This window comes from Castor canadensis, chromosome 16 (assembly GCF_047511655.1).
Source record: "Castor canadensis chromosome 16, mCasCan1.hap1v2, whole genome shotgun sequence".
In the NCBI taxonomy this organism is placed as follows: Eukaryota; Metazoa; Chordata; class Mammalia; order Rodentia; family Castoridae; genus Castor; species Castor canadensis.
The window spans coordinates 18,388,871-18,401,725 of NC_133401.1; the positions used below are offsets into that span (position 1 = coordinate 18,388,871).

The 12,855-nt window shown below is 37.4% G+C and overlaps 1 protein-coding gene across 3 annotated transcripts; it reads right to left on the reverse strand.

Moving 5' to 3' along the window:
* Nucleotides 1–2,107: 2,107 nt before the first annotated feature.
* On the reverse strand, nt 2,108–11,867 carry LOC109675537 (sulfotransferase 2A1-like). Of its 3 annotated transcripts, XM_074057852.1 has the most exons (6): nt 11,708–11,864; nt 11,488–11,621; nt 7,719–7,845; nt 7,326–7,420; nt 5,420–5,499; nt 2,108–2,330 (listed from the first exon to the last, which is right to left on the reverse strand). In XM_074057852.1, the coding sequence occupies exons 1-4, from the start codon at nt 11,820–11,822 to the stop codon at nt 7,407–7,409; spliced, it is 390 nt and encodes a 129-aa protein (XP_073913953.1). In that variant the 5' UTR covers nt 11,823–11,864; the 3' UTR covers nt 2,108–2,330; nt 5,420–5,499; nt 7,326–7,406. The 3 variants fall into 3 exon arrangements, 2 of the variants coding, with proteins under 2 accessions (XP_073913953.1, XP_073913952.1); XR_012442666.1 differs by having other exon boundaries at nt 2,108–5,499; nt 11,712–11,867; XM_074057851.1 differs by having other exon boundaries at nt 2,108–5,499.
* Between the last annotated feature and the right edge of the window lie 988 nt (nt 11,868–12,855).

A 12,855-nucleotide genomic window follows, 5' to 3' on the forward strand; every position in this document is an offset into this window, starting at 1 on the left:
TATAAGGATGTATATTGAAAAAAATGGGGGCTGGGAGGTAAAAGCGTAAAGGAGAGCAATGGAAGGGGCTGAATGGACCAAGATAAAGTATACTCACAGTGGGGATATATAGAGAAATAACTTTGAACATCAACTTAAATATTAATAAAAGTCAGGATTGTAAAATAGGTACAGTGTGTGCCTGGGGTACAAGTGGGTGGAGAGTGAATGAAGGAGATTAAGGTGAGGGTGTTGGATTGATGGGTTTCACATACTTAAGCATTACTTTAAGTGAGGCAGGGAAGGGGTTGAGGGGGAGAGAGGATGGGTGTGATCTAACCCATGTACAATCTAAGCCTGACTTGAACTGTCGGTATGAATCTTCCACATAAAGAATATATCATAATAAAGAAATTTATAATTAAAAAAAAGGAATTCTTCCAGCTCACATAATGAACAATATTGAGTACAAATGACAGGAATCTTGGTACTGTGCTTATTTTTAAATTTTTTATTAGAATATATTTAATGTATGGGGGGATTCATTATGACAACCAAATAAGCTTATATTGTACATTGGTTAGATCACTCCCACCATCACTACCCCTAAACCCCCTCCTCACCCCTCTTAAAGCAATTGCAAGAGGATTCTCTGTTCTATTTCATATAAGCATATGAATTTCATTCCACCCTATGCAATCACCTTAATTTGCTTCATTCACTCTACCCATTCCCACAACTGCCCTCCACACACACTATACCTATTTTATAGACCTGTCTTTCAATATTAATGTTTAACTCAATGTTACAAGGGGTTTTCAATGTGTCCCCACTGTGAGTCTACTTGTCTTTGGAACTTTCAACCCTTTCCATTGCATTTCCTTACCCTTCTACTTGGCACTGTACTTCTAAAATAAAATACATGTGAATGAAAGTAGAAGCAAAAACAAAAAATGTATTTACAATGTATAAGATGTTCAAAGGATTGGTAAGCAGAAATTATTAAGAATGTGCCAAAAGTAAATGGTAGAGCATAAATACAGGCAAAATATAAGTACAGAGGTGATAAAACAGTCACGCCAAATGTTCCATATAATGTTTTAAAGTTTTTGAGGGGTACAGGGTGCATCTCAGTAGTAGAGTACGCACTACAACAAAAGAAAAGAGTTCTTGAAGCCAGAAGTGGTGGTACATACCAGTAATCCCAGCATTTGGGAGGCTGAGACAGGAGCAGCGTGAGTTCAAAGCCAGCCTTGGCTACATAGAGAGTGAGAGGAAAGTCTGGACTGCATTGCAAAACCCTGTTACAAAAAAAGTTAAATTGAAGCCAACTAATTATCTGAAAAATGCATTCTCAGATAAAAGAAGATCTTTCATGCTAAAAAGGTTGAACAATATAATTAAATCTCTGAAAAGTCTTGTATATAGAAGGAGGTAGAGTAAATGATATTTTTATCTCTTGATGGTGGAAGAACAATTAGATATGAAACTATTGTAGAAAAATTTGGCCACAAATTTATGAAGAGGCCCATGAATGAACAGTCAAGTTCACTTCAAGATATGCATCTTAGGAAAACTCTTATACTTTTTCCATCATTCCCTCAAAAATCACGTTTTAAATAGGCAAGAGTTTTACTGAGCGAGAACCCCAATCAGTCTCAAGAGAATGGGTAACGAAGCTATGTAACACATCTCAATACAATTCTGAACCTGTCTACATGCATCCCCCAAAATGAAAGCCAAATGTAAAATGCCAAGTAGAAATGTGTTGGTGAGTGCATTGCACAAATGCTACTTATGTGTTTCAAAACCCTTCACTTGTCCACTTTGTTATTTAGAGTCAAACACCAATGAGCAAGAAAATAGAAGTAGGTTGGGAATGATACTTCTCAAATCACAATAATGATAAATTCAATAACAACTTGTGAAAATACATGTGATAGAATGAAAGGGAGCTTTGGAAACTTCTAGATTTTATATCTTATTTTAAATTAATGACACAATTTAGTGATATGTGTATTATTTCTGTGACATTCTGAATATTGCAAACATTACACAGACCTTTTACAAGTTGGGGTTCCTGGTAATTTATAACAAATGAATGTGCAAAGAATCAAAGATTTGATAATTCAAGGCACTAGGATTAAATAATAGTTTTTATGCCAAGACCACCCAGTCATATACAGGGACAGGAAAACAAATGCCAGTACCCATAGGACATCCAGAAATTTTTGGAAATTATTCCCAGGGGAATAGCCCTGGAGGAAGACCTGCCAGATTCTCCTGGAATATTTTATTAAAGGCTTCAGCTTGGGATACCATAAAGTAATTCTTCCAGTCTCCACAGATGCCTGAAAAACATGAAACAGATATTAGACCAGATTAAGACACCATCACATTCCTGCCTATGTGTGTTTTTACCACTCATCTGATAAAGACATGGAAACTAATATGGCAAATCTCCAATGGCTCCTTGGGAAGCCTTTCTACAGCCTTGCAAAGGTACCCATATGCACTTCTGTCTTCCTGGAAATGATTTCCTATCTTCCACTCTCTTCCAACCCTCAAAGAAAACCCTGGGTCTATCTTTAGATACCTCTAGAATCTAGCTACTTCTTACTACCTCTATTTCTTCCACCTTGGACCAAGCCAACATCATTTCTGATCTGGATTACCATAGTAGATCATAGTTGTCTCCCACTTTGTTCTACTTTTGCAGCGCTCAGCTGATGATCAGCATTATCAGTTGACTCCAGCAACTTCTGGCTCAGAGTCTCTGAGGACTTCTGATGTCACTTAGCCAAAGTGCTGAGATGCTTCATGTGGCTCCAGGTGATGAAGTGCCTTGATCTTTCTATCTCCATTCTGTGAGTATCCATTAGCTCTCTGTATTCCATTACACTAGGTTTTCTGATTCCATCTCAAATACTCCAGACTTCCCTACTCCTCAGACCATTTTAATTTCACGTTTTTAAAATCAAGAGTGCAGTTAATTCTCTGTAATAAATTCACATTGTGTCCATTTGCCTCCTTCAAATCTTTATCCCAATACAGCCTTCTCTGGGATGTTGTCCATCACCAACCAGTTCATCACTGTCCATCCCATACTTTTTCTCCTTAGTAATAACACATGTGATATCTATATGTAGTTCCTTCTTGTGTGAGTGCATGTCATATATAACTAATGCATTATACAGTCAAAGATTTTCTTCCTAATTTGAAATAGTGTTTCAAAGAGTGGCTGACATATAATATATATTCAATGAATAATTGTTGAATTAATAAAAGAATAAGGAAAGTACTAACATTATCGCCACTTTACACATGGCAAAAAGTAGTCCTAAAGAGGTGACCTAGTGTAATGGTGATGGACGTGCATTTGAGTCCTATGATACAGACAAAACAAGTCATATGTGACTTCTGTTATACATGTGATTAAACATGATTATATTGTTACTTTTTGTATCACATAAATCAATTTGAAATTATTAGTTAAGTAGGCCAATTAAATTAATACACTATATAGAATACATACTTGGTGTAAATTACTAATTGAGCATATACATAAAAATAACATACTCCACCTTTATGAATGTGAATACTGTAGCAGAATATACAGATATGTATTTATCTGTTATCCTTAGACATCCACTGTTACACTCATATTCATCATTACCTTCATCGTTATGCCAGTTTTTATCATTGATGTTTTTCTGTTCATGTATCACGCACAACATACATGGCTAACAGTAAACCAGAGAGAAATCTGAATTTACCAGAATCTCAGAAAATTCAATGTGCCTGCCTACCATAATGAATCATCCAGATGAGGGAATCCCACATTTACACATAGGTACATAAAAGTCTAAATCTATCTCATTCCAAATACTACATATCTTAATGATGTAAATTTCTATTTACATTTCTCCTTTTTTGTTTTTAAAAATCTCCCAGAATTCTGATATACTCTCTGGCATGCTAGGGTTGCCATAAAGAGGTACCACACTGGGTGGCTAAAACAATAGAAATTAATTTCTCACAGTTCTGGAGGCTGAACATCTGATATCAAGTTGTCATTGGGGCTACTTCCTTCTTAGAATGAATGTCCCAGAGAAAATCTATTCCAGGCCTCTCTCCTTGGCTTCTAGGTGGCACCTTCCTTCTGTGCCTTCACATGTCTTCCCTCTGTGTTTCTGTCCAAATTTCTCCTTCTAAGGACTCCAGTCATATTGGATTGTGGCAAATGCCACTAACCTTATTTTAACCAAAGAACCTCTAATGACCTTGTCTCCAAGACATCACATTTGGAGGTACTTTAAGGCTAGGATTGAACATATGAATTTACGGGGAAGAAAATTCAGCCCATACCATTGGTCTCTTCTGGTAGCTTCCCTCACTTTCACGCCCATGACCATCTTCCCATGTCAACATAAGAACTTGGAAGCAGGAAAAAATGAAGCCTTAACATTCCACTTTCTACCTCTATCCATTTCTACATCTTTCTTCATGCTCCCCACTCTCAAAGCTCCAAAGTCTTGATGTTACATGATCAATACTCAGTTCCAAATCTCATCTGTCTTTCACCTAAATCAGGCATGAGAAACTTCAGGTATGATTAATCCTGAGGAAAAATTCATCTCCAGCTGCAAAGCTATACAACCAGACATGTTATCTGCTGCAAAAATACAATGGTGGGGCAGGCAGAGATTTCCAGAAGTGTTCAATCATGAATAAAAAGGGATCATTGGTTGCAGGCAATTCAAAACCTAGTTGGGAAAATTCTATTTGTTTTTAAGACTTGAGAATAATCCATCCCCCCAATTATAATGTTTGTATCCCTGACCCTGGGGTAGCAGAAGCCCTAACCTGATCAATGTCTTTTGAAGCATTTAATGAATTTCTTCTGTGGCTTACTAGCCCACAAAGATTTGGAAAGCTCCGTTCTCTGACTCCATGCAGTAGACATTTTCATGACACTTGATTTTTAAGATATGGCCATGGTTTATCTTTCATCACAATGCCTCATAGCCAATTCTCTCCTCTCTTCTTTTCCCACTTGGGTAATTTCTTCATGTATTTCTTAATCTAGAGTTTTTCTGATTGCTAACTCACCCACAGGGAAGCCCCAACATGGCCATCTCCAGCCCCATACTCCTCTCCCAGGCTGAACTGACTTTCTCCCAATTGCCTATAGTGTACATCAGTACTGTGTAAAGTTTCCCCTGTAAGAGGACGTGAAAACTGATGTCTACACTTTTAAACACCTTAATTCTTGGAGTTCTGTACTAAGAAGAGTAATGCCTTCCATGTATTCTGATTCATTTTGAAATGAAAACATTTTCCACCTTTTCTCATAAGTATTGCAGGGTCATTACTATCCTTTTTCAAGATGGAAAAATTGGACTTGTTGTTTTCTTTCATGGAAGCAAAGGAACCGTACTTGAGGACTAAATCCGGTTCTTCTGGTTCTAACTTCTTTCCCAGGAATTGGCAGGTCTTCTGTATAGATCCTTTTGTGTCCTAATATGAAAAAAATCAATAGTGAGGACAGGGAAAACAAAGACAAAAAGAGATAAGGTGTGACTTGTAGAAGGAGGAAGAGCAGAATGGGGAGAAGCAGAGAGGAAAGACATGCTGAAGTTAAGTTGGATGCAAGAAAGAGGAAGAAAGAGGAATAGACAAAGAAGTGAGAGCCTAACATGATGTTAGGGTCAACATGGACTTCCCATTATGCTTGAGTTTAGAGCTACTTAAAAACAGAATGTAAGGTTTTGAAAGATCTTAGTTTCTAAGAGCTTTTTAAATGCTTTTAGACAATGAGCAAGCAAGAAGAGATACAGGAAGGATTTGGTAAAGATTAATAATTATCCCCAGCCATGAAAATGTAGTTAATGTATAATCAATACTCTTTATTAAAAATATACCAAAATAACACTGTTTTCAATGACTGATATTTGATAGCATAAAATGTTGTAATATCTCTTATGTAAAATCTCAATAATTATCTTGGTGTGTCATCCTCAGAGATCATGAAAAGAGATGGGACTTATAACAGGAAAGACGTAGCTTTGAATCCAAAACCTTCCTCTTACATCATAATTCTTTTATTGTATTTTATTACATGAGTTCCATCTAAACAGAAGACACACAAAGGTGGTAATAACTGGAAACTAAGTTCACTGTGTGAGTTGAAAGGAAACTTACATAAAGGTGTAATGCAATGCATGGGAGTTTGCTAGATATTAAGACTTTTGAGGAATTCATGCTGAGAGAGCCAAAGATTGTGCAGAACAGGCAGCGGAAGATCATAGGAGTTATTTTTGATAGGTAGAAGGAAAGTCTGTGTCTATGTTATTTTCACTTTTTTCAAAAAAGAAAAAGGTCAATTTCTTTTTCAACTCTTCCTGTTGTCTTCTGTTTTTGTGTTCTCTTACATCCAATCAAAAATTCAAATGTTGTGTAATTTTTCCTTCATATACATTTGATTTTTTGAAAAAGAATTTCAGTATTTAAGCCAAACTTGCCTCAACATTGCAACCCTTTCTCCATCATTCTACTGAGTGCTGCAATTACAGGTATGAGCCACAATGTACAGCTTAATATGGACTTTGACAGAATGTTATTGTACATAGTGATGAAGTTCAGTGTAGCAGTTCAAGACATTTGCCACATGTCATTATCAGAACAGGGTAATTGGCATATATATTGCCTCAAATGTGTATCATTGTTTGTGTTGGTAACTTTCAAAATCCTCTCAACTCCCTCTTTTGACACATCTTTCACAATTCTTTGTTGTGAACCAAAATTACCGTACTTGCTACAGAATAAATGAGTTAATCTTTCTACCCAGCTGGATAGCACTTTACCAGTTTTGACATCACTGAGTGCCCTTCTGTCACACACTACCGAGTCTCTCAGAAGATGCACACAGACTTATTTCATGACTTCTTTCTCCCATCAGTGAAGTTGAGAAGCTTGCTAGATGATTGCACACATCTTTGGAACAAAAGCCTCTGTTCCTAGCCTCCTCTAACAAATAGATTATCAATAGCATCACCTCTTAGTTTACAGAAAGTTTGATAAGCATGATTCAAGCATGAGTCATTGTATGCTGCTTCCATGCATGAGGAAAGCCCTCTGATGTTGTAAGATTAAATGAAGGAGGCATGAAGAAACATCATGGAGAACGGGAAGATTCAATGAGGAGTAGAGTTGTGAAGATCAGGGAGCTAATCTCACTCTTAGTGACAGTGAAGGTGAGGGGGATACACTGAGGAACTGGGGATGTTAGAGGGGGTAAAGATGGTAGTGAGAGGGTGCATGGTGACTGTAAGAATGATGGTTACCTTTTTCAGCTCCTCATAACTCAATACCAGGAAGTTTTCCCTCTCTCTTATAGACATCCAGCCACGAGTGTGCTCAAACCACTATCCATATGGGACTGTATGCAGAAGACAGAAAGTGTGATAGATGAGAACTATTGACATCAGTGGAAAGATCTATAGTCTTCACTCTTCCTTCCACTATGGCTGCTGATTTTAAGGCATAATTCACAAAACTTCCATATATTTACAGTACTCAACATGATGTCTTAAGAAGCACATACATTATATAGCGAAATGCTAAAATCAAGTTAGTTAACATACTCAAAACCATATATAATGAAATAGACATGAAATATAGACAATTGTAGAGGATTCTGAGCATCCTCCATCTCCTGCATTTTACAGTACACTCACCTTTCCCTTGGATGAACCATTCAAAATATTCATCCCATGACTTTGCTATTTTACAAACATTGAGCTTTTTCCAGAAAAAGTAACCAGATACAGCAACATTTCTGGGATTTCTGATGAGATAAATCACCTAAATGGAAAAATAAGAAAATAAAAAATATATGGAGCACTTTCCCATATTCATGAAGCTGATCCTTACATAATTTGAATAAAAATAGCCAATAAACGTCAGTGGATTATTTTATCATTAGTTACAGTGTGCTTTTAACAAATACACCTTGTAATGTTCCTGTGAACCAGTCCCTGTACTAGGAACATAACGATGGAAGAGGAACACATTGTTCCTTGCTTCTGGGTCAGTTGTCTTGTCTGCATAGGAAACCACTGGTTTTATAAGATGACTGTATTCATGGTTGTGTGATACGCTACAAAGATTATCAACAGTGGAATGGGCTAATACAGTATGCTATATCCATAGACACATAGCAATCTATAGTCATCTACACACCCAGGACCATGATGAATCTCACAGACACTACATTGAGTGAAGGAAGTCACACATCTATGTTCATACCCCATGAGTCCACTTAGGTGGAATTCAAAGACAAGAAAATACAATCGATAGCTTTAGGTAAGGACAGTGTTTCCTTCAGTGAGTGCTACTTACTAGGAAGAGGAAAAGGAGAGCTTTCTGGGCAGTAGAAACATTTAAAATCTGGTCTGGATGAACATTGCATTGTTATGAATATATGTGCACATTCCTGAAACTAGTGTTGAAGATTAATGCATACATAAACACACACAAAGACACACACACAGAGACACAGAGACGCAGACACAGACACACACACACACACACACACACACACACACACACACACACACAAGCTATGTCACCTGGCATTTAAAAATAAGAACTTTAACTACTTCCCTGATGCAGTTTGGGGTTGCCCTGATTACTGGATTCTGTTTTGTTTTGGGGTTATTTTTGATGACAAATGAAAAAAAATTGTTTTTTATCTTTACAATACTGTTTACACACCCACGCACAGGAAATCAATGTGAGTCAATACCCTGTATAGCTATCCTTATCTCAACCAGCAAAAACCCTTGTCCCTTCCTGTTATTGCTTATACTCTGTCTACAACAAAATTAGAAATAAGGGCAAAATAGTTTCTGCTGGGTATTGGGGGGGTGGGGGGTAGAGGGAGGGAGCAGAGTGGGTGGTAAGGGAGGGGTGAGGGCAGGGGGAAGAAATGAACCAAGCCTTGTATGCACATACGAATAATAAAAGAAAAAGGAAAAAAAATAGATAAGTAAATAAAAAAAATACTGTTTACACAGCTAAAACACTATTATGATAATTACATTACAAACCGTTTTCTTGAGTGGGTAGGGGAATGACATGATTACAAACTTGCTTTTTAATGCATAAGATTTTTCTTTGTGGTGTTCCTGCTTTTGTTAATGTATAATACTAGAAAATAATGTGGATAAGCAGATGATGAAAATCAAGACACAAAAATTTTGAGTGGAAACAAGTGTTCTTTCTTTACTTCTTATAGGTTGTAATTAACTCAAATTTCTTTATCTTTAAAAGAGAGTTCAGGTTCTAATGAAGTTAAATCATACAATCATTCCAATTAACAGTCTTTTAATCTACTTGATCTTTCTTTTACATTCATCAATAAAGAAGCAGTTTAAATTCAAGTGGGAAAAAACAATAACTTCACTTTTTATGTTTCACCATTATATTTGTGACATTATTCTAAATTGATTTCTTAATAGTCCTGAATTTGCCAAGCAGAAATTTACCAAACCCCATTAAGACACATGGAAATGTATGTACTAGACAACTTAATTTTTCAAAACAATTGTGACATTTCCAGGGAGAAGGTATTCTTCTATGTTGGTCATTGTAGTTTCAACATAAAACTTAAAAAAAAAATACGTAAGTCAACAAATGTGTTCCAGAATGTTGTGATTCTGAAAACAGTCTATAGTTTATTAGATGCTAAATACACATGGTTGCTGCTGGCAGTCATCTTGCAGCCACATGGGAGTCTTGAGGGCTGCTGATCTCATGAGACAACTAAATGCAACATTGCACAGTGCTATGAAGTGAACCCTTGACTCCAGAAGAGTCACCCTGGATTTAGGCATTTGAGTGTGATCTTGTTTTTCTATCTCTGGGAAGGAGGCATTTTTAAATCATGAATTGCAAATACACAGTAAGCTGATGTAGGAGGATCTGAAGTTCTAGGCCACGCTGGGAAATAAAGCAAATTCCTGGAGAATAGACGGTACATAGTGAAACCTTAGTCAAAATGAAAAGACATTCAGTAATTATCTTGTAGAGAAACATAACAAGGATCTTATTACAGAGAGAGAGAGAGAGAGAGAGAGAGAGAGAGAGAGATTTAAATTGTCTGTGGGTTTAAGATTTGGATTTTTGACTTGGGCCCATCCTTTCACTCTCCCTCAGTTCTGACTAGGATAATCTGTGGAGTGGTGCTCATCCTTGTACTACACTTTCATCTGAGGACTGACCACACCTGCATCAGAATGTGCCTGAGAATCTCAGGTCCCTCCCAAACCTACAGAATGACACTGCATTTTAGCAAGATCTCCAGGACACATCTAGGAACATAAAATTCCAAAAGCATTGATCAAATATTTCTCAGCAATTAGACACTGACCTTTGCCTTGGAACTGAGGAAAGACTTGGGGAAGAGTTGGAAGGGGAGGTGGGTGAAGATTAATTGTGAGCCCTCTGTATTTTTCAGTAATTCAAAACCTACATCACTCTCTACCTATGGTGAGTGGTCCCAAACAGACACAGATTGGACCCACTTGGGATCCCCCTTGGTACAAATCAGGCATAGAACCTCAACCAACCAGTTGGTCCCTGGATTAAAGAAGAAAAAGTGATGGATACATGCCAATCAAGCAGTGAAAAAGCATTTTGGTACAATGCACATAACATAAAACATTAATTATCATAAATATTTTTGAGTGTCTAGTCCAGCAGTGTTAGGTATATTTCCATTGTTGCTTGGCAAATAGTCACAAGTTTTTCATCAGGGAAAACTGAACTTTACCCATTGCACATCAGTTCAATATTAACCCTTACTTACAGTCCTGGTTCACCACCATTCTACATTCAGTTTGGACAAATTTAAATATTCAAGGTATTTCACATAAGTGCAATAATGAATGATATTGGTTCTTTTGCAACTGACTTACTTCACTTAGCAAACTGCCCTAAATATTCATCCATGTTGCAGAATGTGTCAGAATCTTTAAAGATTGAATAATATTCCATGGTGTCTGTGCACTGGTATTTGTTTATGAATTATTTGTCAATGGATACTTATGTTGCTCTCAGCTTGTAGCTATTCACTGAAATCCTTTTACTGTATTTCCATTGCCTTTGGCTTTTCAGTGTTATTCTCCCTTTCATTGCTGATGACGCCCAATCCCACCCAGGTTGTGGAACTCCTTTCCCCACCTCACTGTTGTCGATGCACGATGCACATCCTTTCAGTGCATTGAATTTGCAGGCTCTACTCCAGTTCCTGAGCATCCTCCATGACCATCTTCTTTCTGACGATATCCCTATCCTCCAAATCTCACATTCATTCTTTTCTATTTAGGTTACATGTCCTTTCTTCTATTATGTCCTTCCTGGTTACTCTCTTCCACTCCTTTTCCCCATACAAGCACAAAGCTGCCCGAATCTGACTTAGGGTCCATGCTATGTATAACTTACATGGTCCCCTCTGAGCTCACAGGTCACTGTGCAGTCATCTGGTGGAATCATTTTGTCTAAATGGAATGGATTCAGCACTGGTCCATGCTCCCCAGGCTCTGTGCGCTGTGTGGCACGTGCTGAGTGCTCATCATCTGTGGAATAGTGAGGAACACGTCATAGCCTTTCTCACAGACGATTTGTGAATCAAATTCCTTACCTGACTTGGGGTAAGACAAACCTACAATATCTTCATCCTTCACCACAAAGTTATCATGCACTTCTCTGATGATTTCAGGTTTAAACCACACACAAAGGAAAGGTATTCCCTCAATCCACAGGTAGTCATCATACATGTGTATGGTGTTATGGTGCTGTCTATAACCACCCCTAGAGGATATAGGAGAGGCTAACAGATCTGTTATCGCAATAATAAAACAATCATTAACTTCTCCCCACTCATTGCAAAATTAACTGTCAAACATAAGCAGATATTGCACATGATGTTCAAAGGTTAGGTGTATTAGGCAAATGTGATAAGAGTCTGTCCAAGATTTGAGTTCAAATTCATGGGCAGAAACCAGAGATTCAATCAAAGTACAAGCACATACTATACAACACTATTTAAAAATTTTAAATAAATTTTAAATTTTGAATGGTTTTAGTTGCCTGGAAACATTGTGAAGAGAGCTCCCATACTCCGTTCTTTATTCTTATTTCTTTCATTTTCACTAGTGTTTTTTTCTCTCAAGGATCCTATCCAGGCTGACATCATATGATACCATACAGTTATCCCATCTCCTTAGGATTCCCTTGGCTTTAAAGTGTCTCAGACTCTTTTTAACATATTTTTAAATTCATTTATTCACATGTGCATACATTGTTTGGGTCATTTTTCCCGTCTGCCCCCACCCTAACCTCTCCCTCCACCCCCACTTCCAGGCAGAACACGTTTTGCCCTTATCTCTAATTTTGTTGAAGAGAAGATGTAAGCATAGTAAGAAAGACAAAGCATTTGTGCTAGTTGAGTTAAGGATAGCTATACAGAGAGATTCCTAAAATTGCTTCCATGTACAAATGTGTTAAAACTCAAGTTGCTTCATGTCTAACTGATCTTTACACTGGTTCCTGATCCCTTTCTCGTGTGGACCTCTGTTGCTTTAAGGTTTCTGTATTAGTTCCGCTGGAGTGGGGACATCAAATGCTTTCATGTTTTGGGTTTACTACCTATCTCCATACCTCCCATATGTGCTCACCCCTTGTCATGTTACCTACGTCCAACCACATTGCTATATTTGCCCTTGATCTAAAGTCTGCATATGAGGGAGAACATGCGATTTTTGGTCTTCTGACCCTGGCTAACATCCTCAGAATGATGTTCTCTAGTTC

Excerpts from the sequence above, each read along its gene's own strand:
- LOC109675537 (XM_074057852.1), bottom strand. The coding sequence starts at position 11,822 with ATGTATGATGACTACCTGTGGATTGAGGGAATACCTTTCCTTTGTGTG. Across the intron at positions 11,622-11,707 it reads GAAGGATGAAGATATTGTAG|ATGATGAGCACTCAGCACGT; the intron begins GTTTGTCTTACC and ends ACTATTCCACAG. Across the intron at positions 7,846-11,487 it reads GTGAGCTCAGAGGGGACCAT|GTGATTTATCTCATCAGAAA; the intron begins GTAAGTTATACA and ends TTTTCCATTTAG.